The sequence below is a fragment of the Rattus rattus genome, chromosome 18 (genome assembly GCF_011064425.1).
Source record: "Rattus rattus isolate New Zealand chromosome 18, Rrattus_CSIRO_v1, whole genome shotgun sequence".
Taxonomy (NCBI): Eukaryota; Metazoa; Chordata; class Mammalia; order Rodentia; family Muridae; genus Rattus; species Rattus rattus.
In genome coordinates, this window is record NC_046171.1 from 9,752,607 (window position 1) to 9,770,948 (window position 18,342).

At 44.0% G+C, this 18,342-nt stretch overlaps 1 protein-coding gene across 1 annotated transcript; it reads left to right on the forward strand.

The window, feature by feature from the left end:
- Positions 1–13,023: 13,023 nt before the first annotated feature.
- LOC116887614 (patr class I histocompatibility antigen, A-126 alpha chain-like) lies at positions 13,024–15,197 on the forward strand. Its single transcript, XM_032889221.1, has 5 exons — positions 13,024–13,105; positions 13,348–13,617; positions 13,850–14,125; positions 14,698–14,973; positions 15,097–15,197. The coding sequence occupies exons 1-5, from the start codon at positions 13,024–13,026 to the stop codon at positions 15,195–15,197; spliced, it is 1,005 nt and encodes a 334-aa protein (XP_032745112.1).
- The last annotated feature ends 3,145 nt before the right edge of the window (positions 15,198–18,342 follow it).

Consider the following 18,342-nt stretch of genomic DNA (forward strand, 5'->3'; position numbering starts at 1 on the left):
ACCACTCCTCAGAATTGATGACTCACCTTTGTCTTTCTGTAAGATGAAAGGTTATAAAACCGTAAACACTGAGGGAAATTTACATGTATATATGTGTACTGTGGTGGTTTGAGTAGGTACAATCTCCATAGACTCATGTGTTTGAAGACAGAGTAGCACAACTGGGAGGTGTTGAAGTAGGTGTGGCCTCGTTGGAGGAAGCGTTTTCACTAAGGGGCTGGGCTTTGACATCTTCGATGCTCAAACTAGGTCTAGTGTGATATTCAATTCGTCTTGCCTGCCCATCAGGGTGTAGAACTCTTAGCTCCTTCTGTAGCAGCCATTCTGTTTGTATGCCTCCATGATGTATCCCACGGTGATGATAATGGACTAAACCTCTGAAACTGTAAGCCAGTCCCCGGAAATATTTTCTATTTTAAGAGCTGCTATGGTCATGGCATCTCTTCACTGTAATAAAACCCTTACTAAGACAATATTGACAGTAACCGTATTTGAATAATTACACAGATTGGCACACAAAGCTGGCCACACAGCTAAAAAAAGAATCAATGCTTTCTCCTCACTTGAAGTCTAAGGTAGGATTTATGATACCTGTCTAGACAAATATTAATGTATCTTTATTTTACTGTAGTATCAAAGATGAATATCCAAAATTATTTGATAATAGCATTAAAATATTTCCCCTACATATTTGTGTAAGGCAAGTTGGGTTTTTTTTTTATTTTCATATGACCCATGCTGGTGAATGCAGGTTCCAGAGTGAAAAGGCCTGACTTCTGCACACAGGGCACAAGAAAGGCCACCCCTTCTCCACCTGTGTCCCCAAGCATCACACCCTGATTTTCTCCAGCTATGTGCACCTAACCTGGACCTGGGAGGAATGGGGAATGCATGTCAAACAAATTCATTTCAGATGTGGCACTCACAGGTTTTCATCAGTTTCTGAGTCAGGGTCATCCTCCTTAAAAAGTGGAAGCATGGAGCTTAGTAGACCTCAGCCTGAGGGATGGGAGATATGGACCAAGACAGTTCCCAGTTCATTTCATACGTCTGACATCAGGGAGGCACCCTGCCTGAGAATTTTCTATGGGAGTGACATGGACAGGTGGTTGGGTAATAGAAAGATGAACTCCTGGGATCTACATCTGGGGACAAGTTGCTTACACTATTCCCTGTGCTGGTTCTGTTGACAACATCCTTCTGCATCCATCTTGGGAAGAATAAGTCAGCAACTCTCAGACATTTTGATGTCAGGAACTCTACACATGTAGGAAGTGAATGGACCTCGACGTAATTTTGCATTTATTGATGTTTACTGATACATATTTACCTGCAGTGTACCAAGTGTCTTGAGACATATGCTATATTGAAGATATTGTAACTGCTTGAATGCACGAGTGATATTTTAAAAGTGAGCTAACCATTTTTCAAAGCATAATTGTGGTGGAAATGAAAGATCTATTTTTGGATGTTTGCATTCCCTTAAGTGCCTTTTATTGTTCCCATTAAGTAATGGGTGGTTGTGTCTTTAAACATTTTTACTTAAATATGAGAAAATGTAGTGTAACAGAAACATATAGGCTATATATAATGTATCTGTAGCTTTATGTATATGTGTGTTTTTGTATTTCTCCATCTGCCTCTGTCTATCTTTGTCAGGCTCTCTCTCTTTGTCTGTGGCCTGGTGTGTTTGTGTGTGTGTGTCTGTGTCTCTGTGTGTGTCTGTGTGTGTCTGTGTCTGTTAGTGTGTGTATGTTTGTGTAGGGGGTGTAATGTAGTCAGTTTCCTATAAAAAGAGGGCACCCTAAAGAGTAGAAGTTGAATAATAGAAGGTTGTGTGTGGCCTAAGTGCATTCTATGCTAGGAATGCAGTTCTCCTTTGCAAGAACAAGGGCTTTTTGTTGCCGAGATAGCTCACTAGCTATAAGAACAATATTTTATTATTAAATAATTGTCATTAAACATTTATTTTAATAATGTTAAATATTTTATTATAATTAAATATTTTTGTTAATATTACCAGAAGACTTTTTGGAGACAGGGTCTAATTATATGAAATTCTCTGGGCTGGGAATTGCTAAGGAGTTTATGCTGATCTGGAATAGAAAGAGTTTTTTGCGTCTCCTTTCTGAATGCTCAGCTTAAAAGCAGAAAGCATGAACCTGTTGAAAGTGTTCAGACAGTAAGGGCACAGATTCCTCTTCCAGGGAAGCTGTGTTGGGTTCTTAGTATCCACATGGCTGTTCACAGCTCTCTGTGACTCTGATCCCTGGGGACCCCATTCTCTCTTCTGAAGAGGTTGTGATGCGGAGACATTCCTACTGGCAAAATACCCATGCACCAGTAAGCAGCAGTGCTTCATGGAGTGTTCTGGTCTCCACGTTCTTCCCTTGAATGCCTACCTCAATGTTGAAATGTGACCGGGGACTCGTCAGATGAAATAAACTTTCTTCCTCAGGTGATTTCTGGGCGTCGTATTTTGTCACAGCAATAGCACAGCACACTAGTTGGCCATATGCGGCAACGTCACAACTAGCTGATACTTGTTTTAGAGAAGAGTGCGTGTTTTAAGGTTAGTTTTTGTTTTACTTCGAGGTGTATGTGTGTGTGTGTGTGAGTGTGTGTGTGTGTGTGTGTGTGTGTGTGTGTGTATGTGTGTGTCTATTACCTGCCAACTGATTAGAGATGGCTTTGCAATCCAGAAGACAGCATCTAGTCTCATGGGGCTGGAATAACAGGAGGTTGTGAGTGGCCCTTTGATGATGCACGGGAATGAACTCAGGTCCACTGTTATTTTCAAAGCTAAGCCTTAATTCCAATCACAGGGTAGTGAGTTTCACCTGCTTTTTTTTTTTTTTTTTTTTTTTGGATCCCAGGGTCTGAAAATTTGATTCACCTGACAGATTCTCAATCACTTACTTAGGGAGGCCTAATAATGCTTGCGATCTTCTGATCACGTGACATATTGAAAGAGATACCAAGTAGACAAGTAGTGAGTGACAATGTGAAGCCCATGTGGACGCAGCAACCACTGTACACAGTCAGGCCTAGCTTGACTCCATGCGGCAAACATTGTGCTATAGTCAAGAGATTTATCACAACGAACACTAATTTCATAAGGTGCTGAACCTTTATTTTCTCTAATTAATCATTTGTTTATGGTTGTGCAACTTCTGGCCAGATTGTGTGATTGATTCATGTCCAAAAGGTGAGTAAAATTGATAAGGACAGAAGCATGAAATTGTATGTAGCTCAGTGAAAGCAAAGTTCAATCAGGAATGGAGATTTCCCAGCCCTGCCTGTGGTAAATAAACAGAACAAGGGTAGGAATGAAATTTTTTGGTGCTTGAGACCAGCCTACTGTGTGGCTAGAGGAGACAGACACATGGATACAGTCAGATGTAGAAACAGAGGCAACAAGGTCTTGAAGTCACAGAAGGAAGAGAGACCAGAACAAATATTAGATGGCTCAAAACCACCTCAGGGCATCTGACTTATCCTGAAATGAAGAACAAGGAAGAAACCCTGATCAGTGTCTTTAACTGGTGATGAACTGAACAGCCCATAACATATTCAAACTGTCCTAATTCCAAGAGTTCCCATCTGCCAGGTTTCTATCCTATGGTTCTCACTGGTTACAACCCTCATGCCTTAAGGTGTTATTTTTAATGATATAGCAGAAAGAACAACATTGTAGAAATTTTAGCTCCCAGTGGAAAACTTACTAAGACATTAAAAGCCTTTGAAGATAGGAATAAAGGAGGCATTATGGGCTGGCTGAAATCCCCCCCATGGGTTCTCTCCTATATTACTACTATAAGTTTCTCAGGGATGACCAACCATGATTATTATGAGCAAGGGTGAACATAGGTGTCTCTTTTTTAACTCCTGGAAATAAACACTTTTTGGGGGGCTCATGGAAGCAGTAGGGTCTAAAGAACCTAGACAATCTCCTTGAACTCATCTCAGATAATTTCCATAACTGTGACTGCGGGTTCAGAGAAAGATGAGGAAACGTGATAGAAGAGTGTACAGTAAATGAGATAACTGGAATCCTGGGTACCTATTCTAAATGGGAAAGTTCCCTCTGACCTCTGAGAGCTGAGACACAGGTCTGTGCCTCCTCCATGACTGCACTTATGGATCTGTCCATTGTTTCCTTTATGCTTCACAATGCAGTTGATATCACCACATCATCCCCAGGCTGAAGCCTGCTGTCATGTGACAGGGCACACTCACAGCTTGTCCTGATCGTCCCAGGAAGACACAAACTAAGACCCTGCCCTGTCTTTACCTTTAATCCTCCTCTTCCATATCAGAGAAGTCACCACTGCTCCTGTAAGCAGAGCTCCAAGGACCAGACAAAGAACAATAGCCATGATGGGGATGGTGGACTGAGGAGGCTATGAGAAGGAAAGGAAGGGAAGTAAGAGTGAGGCCCCTGACCTCCAGCTCTCAGTCCTGACCCAGTTCAAGTTCTCCCCAAAATAACCCACTTCCTCTGAGGGGTCTCTGTGCTTCCTGCCATTCCTTACCCCCATCTCAAGGTGAAGGTGTCAGGAAGCCCCCCATATGGCATGGGTAAGTCTACTCTTCCCAACAAGGCAGCACCACAGCTGCCCACTTCTGGAAAGTTCCATTCCCTGCAAGCCTTGTCCCTACCACCTCCATGTTCTGTATCTGGTAACTTCCATCCCTCTGCCAGGTCACGATTACAACAGGGTAGAGGTTCAGGGTCAAACACCTCAGGGTGATTTTTCTATCATGTCTGACCTTATGAGTCATATGTATTTGGGGGATGTCCGAGGAAATTAATTGAAGACTTAAGGCATTTTGCATTTTCCTGATAATCTATCAATGCTCCTATAACCTTGTGATGAATGAATAGGAGAGTTAGATTGAAGATGTGTGCACTGTGCACAGAAGCCTACGCTCAGGATGTGAATGGGCTCGTCTACTCCTTGGAAAGATTCAGAATCAGCATGGGCCAGCACAGAGCAGGAGATGATAGATCTCCCTCTAGTAATATGAACTTCTGGTTCTGACTGACTGGACATGAAAGATTTAGATACAGTAGAGTCAGAACTCAAAGTCATTGGTCATGGAGAGTGAACAGGCCTGGGACAGGTGGTGGTTCACAATGTAAATGGAAGGAACTGCTGCTTGATTAACTAAACTAACTGTCCTGAGAAAAATGCTGAGCCCTCTTAGGACTCCGTTTCTCGGGTTGAATCAGGAAACCCACAAGGCCTCTTTCCCCTTGGTGAGTGGGTTAGTATTCCAGCTGCTCACTGCTAAGGAGAATTCTCAGGAGTCAGGAGTTCCGGTCTAAGAGCACATGGGGCAGTTTCTGTAGTTACCCTTCCAACCAAAATCACCTTACCATAATCCAGCTGTGTGAGGAAAAACTCCAACTATTCAACCTCCAGGTAAGTCTGCATTATTTGAATCTGCATACACTTGTTGGGGCATCTTAGCTGGCTTGCCAACCGTGGTCCAAAGCCTCAGGTCCTCCTACAGCATGATGTAATCATGGCCACCGAAGGCTGTTTATAGTAGACTTATTTGTAATAGCCAGAAGATGAAAAGAACACAGATATCCTTCAAAAGAATAATGAATACAGAAAATGTGGTACATCAACACCATGGAGCACTATACAGCTATTAAAATCAATGACTTGGGCTGGAGAGATGGCTCAGTGGTTAGGAGCACTGACTGCTCTTCCAGAGGTCCTGAGTTCAAATCCCAGCAACCACATGGTGGCTCACAACCGTCTGTAATGAGATCTGATGCCCTCTTCTGGTGTGTCTGGAGACAGCGACAGTGTACTTATATATAATAAATAAATAAATCTTTAAAATCAATGACTTCAGGAAATTCTTAGGCAAATGGATGGAACTACAAAATATCATCCAGGGTGAGGTAACCCCAAAACAGAAGAACACACATGGTATGCACTCACTGATAAGTGGATATTAGCCCAAAAGCTAGGAATAGCCAAGATACAATTCAGAAACTACAAGAAGGAGGATGCTTCAGGCGTTCTTAGATGGGGAAACAAAAATACACACTGGAAGAAATATAAAGACAAATTGTAGAGCAGAGACTGAAGAAAGGCCATCCAGAGACTGTCCCACCCGGGGATGCATCCCATATACAGCCAACAAACCCAGACATTATTGCCTATGACGAGATGTGCGTGCGGAGAGAAGCCTTATATAACTGTCTCCTGAGAGGCCCTGCCAGAGTTTGAAAAAAAAATAGAGGAAGATTCTTGCAGCCAAACATTGAACTGAGAACTGGGTCCCCAAGAAGGAGTTAGATAAAGGACAATAGGCTTGCAACCCCATAAGAAGAACAACAATATCATCCTATCGGATGCCCCAGAACTCCCAGGAACAGAACCACCATCTGATGACACACTGATGGACCTATGAAACCAGCTGCATATTATACACATAATGGTTTTTTAGGGGGCATCAATGAGAGAAGCCCTTGGCCCTGTCAAGGCTTGATGCCCCAGTGTAGGGGAATGTCAGGGAGGGGAAGTAGGAGGGAGTGGAAGGAGAGAGCACCCTCATAGAAGCAGGGAGAGACAGCAGGTTTCTGAAAAGTAAACAGGGATAGGGGATAACATTTGAAATGTAAACTGAAATGCAATAACAGAAAAAATGATGGAATGTATAAAGAAAACTAAAGAAAAAAGAAAAGAAAAGAAAAAAGAACCCATGACCAAATTACCCTCTAGGCAGCACATCACAGTTGTACCTCCTCTAGATTGTGTGACGTCCTGGACAAGACCCCTCTCTCAGCCCCTCCAACAGGCCAAAACCCTTGGTAGGGCCCTTCTTAGACTTGGTACCTCACATCTGCCCTTTCTTAGTGGAATGGTTGATATTAAAGTGCACAGACATTCAGGAGAGTATCCCTTGGCTCTCTTGCAAGATGGCTTGCATTTCCAGGGTAAACCTTGGACATGAGGAACTATGGTAACCCCATGAAAAGATGTAAATTTAGGATTTCAGAATAGGGCTCACTCACGAGTTGCACTAGTGTTGTATATGTAAATCAGTTTCTGATGTAATTTTCTGAAAACCTGAATATCATCCAGGGCCCCCTGTGTTTTGCCTCCCAGAACTGTCACTTCTGCTGATCTATCCATGGTTCACAGTGTACCTTACTCTTGGAGTCTCTCCTCCGCTGTTGGTTCTCTATAACTGTATATCATCCACAAAAACAACAATGATGAACCGAGCTCCAGAAAGCAAGTCCAGGGCAAGAGAGTTTGGAAAAAAAGCCAACACCATGCAACACTAGGTACAGTGGGTTTTTATAAAATGACCCTACACTAGGACCACATGGTGTTTGACAACCAGGCCTCTGAGAATACCTGAGATTAGGGAGCCCTGGGCACAGACAGGATGTAAAATGAAGAAAGGAACAGAAGGTTATGGCTGGGCTAGAGAGAAGACAGACTTACCTGGTGCTGCCCTCCTAGAGATGGAGTCCTTTTGTCTACTCTATTGGGCCCTGTTCCTGTGGACACCCACTCTCACCCTTTGAATACCTGTTCAGGGCCAGCTTAGCCAGGAGCCGCAGGAGGAGGAGAGCCTGAGTAACAAAGGTTTTCATCCTGTTTGGAGAGTGGAAACAGAGACTCAGACTCTGCTATTATGTGTTTATTTCCCAATCTTGAACAGAGGAGGCTGGTTAGTTTCTCTTAAGAATTCACATAGGTGGTGGGAGAGGGTGTTTGTTTGGGTCATGGAAAGAGGAAGTGCTGGAAGAGAAATCTCTTGGGCCCTGCCTCCCCCGCTCAGATCTAGGTCTGGGACCTGGCATCCTCAGGGGCAAGTTACTCACCCTGATGACTGTCCTGCTCATTTTGACCACGATATCCTCTGAGTCTAGGTCAGAAGCCATTAAACCAGGAAGTCTCAAACATTGACATACCAGGTTATCTACTGAGTCTTACAAAGAAAGGGACACTCTATGAGTTCTATCTAGTCTTCTGGGTATGTCAGGTCAAGCTATGTGCATGATCTGTCCCATAAGAGGAAAGTGGTTTCCATACATAGGAGCTTACAGCTAAGGCTTGTATGTGGAGATTTACTCTATGATAAAGGAAATCTTTGAAGAAATCATCATTCTGATAATGGAGGCAATAGAGACCTGATTCAAAGCAGAGGTTATGGCAGAGGTCCCCACTGGTAATAGACATCCAGGAGGCCAGTTATTCCTCTTCGAATAGTATCTTCATTCTGGTTTCTCATCCGTCCATTTGTCTATAGTTACACATCTTGAAACTTCTCTGAGATAAAGGACAGGGAATTCCTCTGGATATTCCTGGATCTATTGACTTCAAGGACTCTCAAAAAATAATTTCTTCCCAAATATGAAATATAAGCAGCCTATCCTCAGGCTAACAGTAAGTACTGAGGGACCTGATACCCTGAGGTTCACAGTAGAAGAGACAGGAGCCTATGGAGGGGTTTAGGCTGACATTAATCAATCCATGTCCTGGACGGTTTCCTAAGTCACATTTTGCTAAGTCCCAGTCAAGAACAGTGTCTAGGATAAAAAGGCTCCTATCAAAGTTTTATGACAATGTGACCACAGAGTGGGCTGTGAAGCCTGGGGGTGGTCATAGAATGATGTCCTACATTATCCTGACTCTCAGGACAGGGACAGTCTGACCATTGGATGGGCTCCTCAGAGTGTCACCACACACACACACAAACACACACAAACACACACACACACACACACACACACACACACACACGTGTGAATTTATTCCCTGTGCTTTTCTTTACAGGAATGGACAGCTGCCTTGTGTGAGAATGAGTCATGCAGGATTTGTTCCGATTTCCTCCTTCCCCATGCTACTTCAAAGACTCATGTCTTTTCTCTCTGCAATTTCTCTGTCACTGTCTCCAAATATCTGTCCTCTTCCATCAGAACAATGTTATCAAGGGAGGAACCGAGGACAGTTTGGAGCTCTGGGCAGTCCTGCTGAGGTTAATCATGTGTATCGTGTGTTGATGTTTTTTGCCATGTTAGGTGGCCGATTCACATACTAAAGAGGGGAAAACCTGATAGAGAAAATGGAGTGTGATATCCTGGTGTGACCTATAGTTGCTGCTCTGAATGCATTGCGTCCTGGGACAAGACAGAAGCAGTGTAGAGCCAAAAGTGTAGGCCAGAAGCCTCCATAAAAGCGGAGGGTTAGTAGGGAAACAGACAGCCATTTGGAAAGTAAAGTCTGAATGCAGTCTTACCTGCTTGCTGGTTGCAGCCTTGATGCCCTTGGGAGTCCTTACTGGGTTCCTAGATGTCTACTGTACCCTGGGCAATCCTTGGCAGTCTCACACCACAAAAGGTAGACGACCCACCACTAGGAACAAACCCATGGTTGAGGTCTCAGATGCTGCTCACACTCTAGACATGTCTTTGTCAGTCTCTTTTTGATACAGGATCTGACCTTGGCAAGGATCTTCCTGCCATCTTGTGAGTGCACAGAATGGAACCCATGTCAATGGTGGTTGTAGACTCTGGGTCTGACCAGATTTTTACAACACTGAATTCTGCATGGTCTCATGTAAATTTTCTTCCTTCCTGTGTATGTGATCCACACAGGTTTCAGCATATATTCCAAAGCTGTGATTGCCCTGAGAGTGTGGTTACTGGAGGGTCTGGGGCTAACAAACACCAACTCAGTGGAGGTCTTTGAAAAAAACGTGCTCAATGGATACTGAGGGGAGAGGGTTTTTCCACTATCTCTCCTCCTGTGGCTGCTTGCAACATTTGTCTCCCTTGCTCCCTCACTCCTGCCTTGAAATATCTGGTAATGAGAGGACTATGGATTTTTCAACAGTCTTTATGATAGTTCTGGTCACTTCAGTCCCCCCCTTTATGAACTCAGGACTTTCCCCTTTTGCTTTATTATGTGTCCTTTTATTTTTTGCTGATACAGTACATGATTCTGACCATCACTTGCTGCTTCTGATAGTTTTCATCCAAGTCCTAACCCTGAAAATTTTTTTCCATGTGTGTCCCAGCCCCATCCGGTTTGGTCTCATATTTCTACAGAGATTTAGACCTGTGCTCAGTGCTGCACATGAGGGATGTGTCACTCTCCTGTTCTCAGAAAAGGGAAGAGGAAAAAAGAGGTCAGTGACTGCTGCCTACCCACCAAGTTCATCTGTATGGTCCTAACATGAGGGTTAGCCTTAAGGATAGGACAGGGAGGACTCTCCCTGGTGTACTCTGTATCATTTCCTGTATTTCTTTGCAATGAAGTTAGAGGTTACTGGCCATCATTTACCTCCTCTGATCACTGTTGTGTAACATTCCCCAGTTCATTCTCCTGTGTCTTGTGAGCCTGTGTCTTCCCCTTCAGCGTGGATCTCCTTGGTTTTTTCCTGATCCTCCTCTCTGTACCTCACAAATACTGGGTTTCCTAGGGTGTGCCATGAAACCTAGCTCACCTGAGGCTATCTGAAGTATGTCTATTTATCTGTATTGAGAAAATATTACAATAATATTTGGGATGAAATTGGTAGACAGGAAATATTTAATTACTCTGTAAATTTTTCTCATTGTTTTTGGTTTTTGAAAAATAAATTTCCTAGATCTCAGGGAGGCCTTCAACTCCTCTGCTTCCCATCTGTGAGGATTACAGTCAGGCACCATCATGACCTGCTATATCAGAAAAAGTCTGTTATAGAATATTTTAGGAATAAATAATGTTTTATACTGTCCTAGGGTTTCTATTGCTGTAGACACTATAATAGTCTGATGTTCATGGAATCCATGCCAATTTAAAAGAATCAAAGAGAAGTTAGGATTCCACAGACTTATGTAAATATGACTTAGTTCTTAAGAATGACACCATAGCATGTTAGGTCAGTGGTTCTCAACAAGTAGTTCACCACCACCTTGGCAACACTCGGTATACAAAAGTTCTTACAGTGTGATTTAAATACAAAATTACAGTTATCAAGTAGCAGCAAAAATAATTTGATGGATGGGGCGCAACACTACGTGAGGAACTGTATTGAAAGGTCCCAGCATTAGAAAGGTTGAGAACCACTGCCTTAGATAAGACACTGACTAACATTTTCTTGCAGCCAGTAATAAGAGATCAGAAAGCAAAACAGGTTCTCACTAGGGAATCACTGAAGCTTTGTGCAAGACTCCTGAAAGGAAAACCGCACCTCCAGGCAAAGAGTAGGCTGCAGAATGCTGGAACCTGACATCTCAGAACAGCATTCCCAGGCCTCGGCACAGAGCCTCTGACCAGGAAAGAGTTGTGATCAGCAAAGACTGAACTCAGAGACGCATCACAGAGATGACATGAAGAGAGATTCATGCTAATTCCCCAGAACTGTACAGCAGTCGGTTTAGGCCTCTCCTCAATCACGGGTAGTTGATCTCATTCCAGGATGCTTAATAAAGGACCTTACTAAGTAACAATTATTTCCCCAAAATATGAATCCTCCATCTGCTTCCACACCAGGATCCTGGAGCTCTTCTTCCTGCCCACCCTGAACTCCTGTGCAATATACCTAGAAATGTATTGTCTTCCTCCTACAACATAAAAAGAATAAAATTCTGTTCATCATCCACCAGTCCTGTCCCCAGTTGACTGCAACAAAGATAATGTTCAACATCTGAAGGAAGCATTAGTTTGTTGATGTTTTGTTTTGTTTTGTTTTGTACTTGAGTTCTGCACCATCAATATTAGGGCTTCTCAATGATTCCAAGGATTTTTATGTAAAATATGTAGCCATATTAATGACTGGGTTTATAGGCAATTGTATGAGAAGGACTTGGTCAAAAGACATTCCACTTCAAAATAACCTTCATTTACCTAGAATCCATTCAGAGCACAAGATTCTCCTATAGATGCAAAGGCACCCAATAATGGAGGATTCGCTGATGTTTGAAGACGTCAGTGTAGACAAGCATTTTAGTGACTTATCAATAAGGAAAAACTACAATTAGCCCACTTGGTTTGCAAATTCATTTATCCCAGAAATTTGGAGCCAGTAGCAGATGGATGTCTGTGTGCTAGGCCAGGCAGGTCTACATAGCCATTCCCAGGCCAGCTAGGGATACATACTGAGATGCTGTCTCAGAAGAAAACTAATGTGAAGGGCCCTTGCTGCTCTTGCAGAAGACCAGAGTTGATTTCCAAGCACTTGAGTCTAGAAGTTCGCGTGTTCCATGACTCCAGATCCAGAGTTTCCCACTACCTCTTCTGCGACTACTCCTTGCATACACACAGAGACACAAAAATACATGCAAATGAAAGTGAGCCTTGAGATTGTTTCTCCTAAAATAAATCTATGGAAGTGCATTTTTTTGTATGTTTCAATTTAAAAAAAAATACTACAAAGAAAACACAAAATCCTGATATCTACAGTGGGGAAGAAGAAAATAAGGACTCCCAGAAATGTAAAATACCCAAAATGCTGTGCTAACAGCACCACTTCATGTTGGAAAACAGTTCTTTCTCTTTTTACTCAGCTTACCTGCAATTAGTTATCAAGATCTGCATTGAAACAAAACTCTCACAATCTCAGGTTCCTAACATGAGAGATATGCATTAGTATAATCTAAAAAAAAAAAAAAAAAAAAAAAAAAAAAAAAAAGCACAGTCGCCATGGAAGGCTATACAATGTCTAAGCACGCACAGAGACTCAGACATTGAACGGTTTGACAATCACTGACTTACTGGCCACTGGGCAAGGACTCAAAGATGTTGTGACCTGGACCGAAAGGACAGACTTCTGGTTAGATACTGCAGGACACCAGGAGGAAGAACGTGGTAGGAGGTGGAGAAGCAGGACTCTAGAAACGCCCCACCCCCAGGAACTGATCTCTCCAAGACCCACCCCATCAGGTCTACGTCACTACCTATGGGAAATCTAAGAGAAGCCAACCAGCATCAGCCACATTAGGGTTATAAGGTGAAGAGATACCAGTCCTGATTAAGACTCTACGCATCTGGGAAGATGAGGAATCTTATACCAAGCACCCTCCTTCTCCTCCTCCTCCTACTGTTGGGGACCTTGGACCGGACCGGGTATTGTGCAGGTGGGTGAGGGGCCTATAGAGAAACGGCCTTTGGGGGAGCAGAATGCTATGCACCACCTGGAATCCCCATCCCTGCATCTTCTCCTTAGCCTGAGCAGACCCTTTCTGATACCCTAGCTGGAGGATCCCTGACCCTCTCCTTCACTCAGGTCCAGAGGCCCCACAAAACCCCTGCTCTGTTCGCTACCAACCTGTTCTGGGTCAGGGTGAAAACTCAGGGTCTCAATGTGCACCACCCACAGGTTCACACTGGCTACAGACTTTCAACACTGTGATTTTGGAGCCTGGAATGACAGAGCCCCGGTTGATCCAGGTCAGCTATGTAGACTCCATCCAGTTTCAGGGATTCGACAGCGAAGCTCCCAATGCGAGTATGCAACCTCGGGCTGCTTGGATAGAGCAGGAGCCACCTGAATATTGGGAGAAGGAGACAACACAAGTCGTGAGCCTGACACTGTCAAAAGGACGGATTCTTAGGTATATAGCGAATGAAAATCGACACAGTAAGAATGGTGAGTCACCTCAGGGCTCAGATCAGGATATCTCATTGCCCTCATGGTCTGACCCAATAAGCTCCACTCTAGGACCCCAAGTCAGAGATTCAGACGTAGTCCAAGGGGCCCCTGGAGACCTTTAACCTGAGAGAACCACAGACTGTGACCTGGTTAGGGGTTTAGATTGAGACAGAATCCTGGGAGGGGGAGAAGCCTCACAGTGACCATAGGCTGAATGGGGCTGGGGCAGATTATCGCACCCTGCAGGAAGTTTTTGGCTGCAACTTGGCAAATGATGGGACCTTCCTCCGAGGTGATTACCGGCTCACCTATTATGACTACGATTACGTCACTCTGAATGAGGACATGATCTCTTGGAGTGCAGAAGGCGATACAGCTAAAAGTTTGTTAAGCATGTGGGAAACTGGAGGAGTGGGAGAAAGCTGGATGACTTACCTGAGAGGAACGTGCTCAGAAAGGCTTCTTAGATTCCTGGAACTTGGAAAGAAGACTTTGCTGCGCTCTGGTAAGAAAAGCCCTTGACAACTCCTTCTCCCTCTGAGATTGGAGCTCCTGTCTCCCTGAGGCCTCCTTCTCAGCAGGGAGCAGCTGGAATACTTACACTGTCTTGCATCAAAGGGGAGAGAGGGCTCCTCACTTTCCTGTATCAACATGACAGAGGGACTCTCCAGAGGATTCACACTTCTCCCAGGATAGTTCAGGGCATCAGTTAAGCAGCAGGTCCCTTCCATCTGCATGGTGCATCATGGCCTCTCTCAAGGCCTGTTCACTGTCCATGCATGATGACATTGAATGTCTGACTCCAGGGTTTCTCAAGTCCTCAGAACACCACTACTGTCAAAACCAGAATTCTATTTGCATAGAGGGAGACCCAGAGTCTCCTGCCCCGGGTTGGCTCATGGTTATTATAAAATATTGACATCAATAGATCATCCACCTGCTGCTTTTGGGCTTTTGTGTGGACGCTGCTCCCTCTCTCTTCCAAGTGTCCCATCCTTCCCAGGGAGGGTCACATGAGCACTGACCAATCCCCAAGAGGAACGCAAAATACCTGAATTTTCCAATCATTCCCCTCAGATGCCCCCAAAACACATCTGACCCACCAAGTAAGACCTGATGGCAATGTCACCCTGAGGTGCTGGGCCCTGGGCTTCTACCCAGCTGACATCACCCTGACCTGGCAGACTGAAGGGATCAACCACACCCAGGACATGGAGCTCCCAGACACCAGGCCTGCAGGGGATGGAACCTTCCAGAAATGGGCGGCAGTGATAGTTCCTTCTGGAGAGGAGCAGAGATACACGTGTCATGTGCACCATGAAGGGCTCCCTGAGCCTCTCACTCTGAAGTGGGGTAAGGAGGGGATGTGAGCACAGCTCTGCTGTAGGGGAAAGTGAGCTCTTTAAAGGACCAGGGCAGGATCAGGGTTGAGAGCTAGGGTCAGAATCCTCACTCTTCCTTCCCCTCCCTCACCAGAGCCTTCAACAACCATCCCCATCATGGCAATTCTCATCGGCCTGATTCTTGGGACTTTGGTGATAGGAACTGTGGTGTATCTTGTGGTACGGAAGAAATAAAGGTAAGGAAAGGGCAGTGTCTGAGTTCTTTCTCCCTTGAAAATCCAAGGCCAAGACATAAATGTACCCTGCCTCATTAGAGGAAAGATGTATCCACAGAGGCACTGGGGACCGTGGGCTGACACTAACTCTATCATAAAGCATAAAGGAAATAATAGAAAGATCCACTGCCCTTTTGATGGAGGAGATGGAGACCTGATTCAGATTTTCTATAGACAGAGAGATGTCACAGAGATGGTCCCTGCTCAGGACAGACTTACAGAAGGCCAGTTAGTCCTCCTTACATGAAATTGTACATTGTGTTCTCTCCTCAGTCCACAGACTTCAGTCACAGTTTTAGAAACTCCCCTGGCACTTGACCAGGAGACAACTCCTGCAACTGTACTCCTTCCTCAGTCTCTCACTGTGTTCTTCCCACAGGTGGGAAAGAGGCATCCACACTCTGGCTGCCAGTCATTAAGTGTTGAGTTGGTTCCTGAGGCCTTGCATTAGGGAAGACAGGTACCCATTGTGGGTGATCACATATTTTCTCTCTTGGTCCTATCATTGTGGGCTCTTAGCAGGTCTTATTCTCTATTGCCATAGGTGTGGACACTGCCCAGAGATCTGATGCATATGTGTCAGTAGAAAAGGAAGTAATAGGAGAACACATTCCTGAGCTGGGTTGAATTTCTCTACTGGAATTGTTTTTAGTATGGCTGCCTGTTTGGTATCATGGTTTAACAATCACCAATCAGAATTTGTTCATTATTTCTATAGTGTGAGTTGCTTACCTTGTTTGACTTCAAAAGCTCCTGACTTTTCTCTCAATGGCTGGCCTCTGTGTCCAGGTCTCTGTCTCCTGTCTGTATGACATAAGGAAGTGAGTTCAGCCCAAGCCCTGAGCACCACTCCTCTCCGTGCTGACCTGTGTGTCTTCTACAGTCATCTCTCCTGATCCAAGAGAGGCTGGCCTGGGAGACCTCTATCACAGAATGAACTTTAGTTTCCAATGATCTGTAAATTTAATCTTTACTCTTCAACATGAGAATTTTGGTAATTTTTTTGGTGAATTCTTCACATGGCTTACTTATGAGTAAACCTAATCAAAGCAAGATGAGTAAAATAGTAATCCTGTCTTGAGAAGTTGAAATCCATTATTTTGGTCTTCTCTGTCTTTTTCTAGGTACCTTTCTTTCTATTCATCATCATATTTGAATCTGTCAATTTCTCTTCCTAATAAACTTGAACTTTGATTTAGACTGGTTGTCTTTAAATTCTTTTCTTTCCAAGTCAAGAATCTCATCTTCACTTAAATAGAGGTTTTTTTGTAAATGACACTTTTATGTCCTCCGATGATGAAAGCTGAACTCACGTTATGCCAGTACAAGGCTGAGCCCAGAACATGTCCTTCTCTGTTCTAACTATCCCTAGGCCTAGGCCTGAAAGCTTCCAGCCTCTATACAATTGAATCTTCCAAGATGACTGATTCAATCCAGCTTTTTCCCTGCTTCTGATAGAATTGCTTTCTTGTCCTCATACTAACTTTGGCAATGTGTCCCAATCCACTGGCTCCTTTCTCATTGTCTGGCTACTTCTGTCTGCACCTGTGTCTTGTATGTTCTCTCTGTAATCTAACTTTGTAAAACTGTCCTGGCTAAAACTACTGTACACACACCACATACCACACCACACTTTTCTCTCTTGCTGCTGGTCTTATAAGAGCTGGGCATATCTCTGACTTGTTCTATCAAACCTTTCTCTAATTCATCACTTTGTCTGGCCCTCATTAGATGTCACTTTTTTTTTTTTTTTTTTTGGTTCTGTTTTTCGGAGCTGGGGACCGAACCCAGGGCCTTGCGCTTCCTAGACAAGCGCTCTACCACTGAGCTAAATCCCAACCCCTAGATGTCACTTTCAAATGTGGTTATTTCCTTCTACAAGCTAACCTCTCCTTCCTTGCTAGGGGTTAAAAGTGTATACTAAGGGTGTGTCTGTATTTCAGCCAGATCTACTGAAATCCAGCGTTTGCCCACATTCCAGCCAGATTATATCTTTGGATATGACCCCTTGCCAGAGTAGCCATGTTGCTGGGTTAAAATTCCTCTACAATTTCTAAACAGAACTCCTTAGCTACTACACATGCATCATGGAGCTGTCTCCACCCTGAGTCAAACTGGGACTGCCATGGTTCCTGCTGGCTACAAAGGAAATCTCTGAAGCAATGAGGGTCAGGTTGCTTGGCTGTTACTGAGCTGCTCTTTTGCTTTGCAAGTTACCTACAATCCTTCCCTTTAACTATCTGAAGGTCCACAGAGTGGCCTATTTTACTTTTATGTGTTTTTTTTTTCTGCCTATATGCTTGTCTGTGTAACACTTGTATGTCTAGTGCCCATGGGTATCAGAAAAGGGCCTCAGGTCCCCTGGAACTTGAGTTATAGAGAGCTGTGAACTATCATGGAGACATTAGGAACCAGACACAGGCCCTCTGGAATAACAGCCAATGCTCTTACCAAGTACCAAGTGCTCCTAACAACCTGAACCATCTCTCGAGGCCCTTTAATTGTGTGTGTGTGTGTGTGTGTGTGTGTGTGTGTTGTGTATATGTCTCCCTCTGTATATGTATGTATGTGTGCATGTGTGAAGGAAAGAAAGAGAGAAGGGGGACATGAAAGGTGGGAGATGAGTGTTTGTACACATGAGTGCAGTGCCCGTGGATGGTAGAAGAAGGCAGTGTGGAGTCCTAGGAGCTGGCTTTTCAGATAGTTGTTGCTGGGAAACAAACTCAGATTCTCAGGAACTGCTCTTCACCCCTGAACCATCTCTCTGACTCTTCGAGTCAGAACCAGACTAAATAGTCTTAGTAGCTTTTATAACACTTCCCAAAAGGAATGAGAGGCACATTGGTTTTATAAGAGAAAAATTAGCTTCAGGGAACTAGGAATCACTACAATTTGCCTTCCCACCCAGAGCAAATATTAGGGATCGAATCCTATGTAGTGATTGGATACTAGTTTCTTTAACCAGATCCATGTCCTCCTGGTCCTGTTCACAACCCCTGCTGAGTCCCAGCACAGGGGCCAATAAGTCAGTAATTCTCAATCAGTTCATGGAAAGATGCCCGTACACACTTAGGGTTTTTGTAGATCTCAATAATAAATATGCT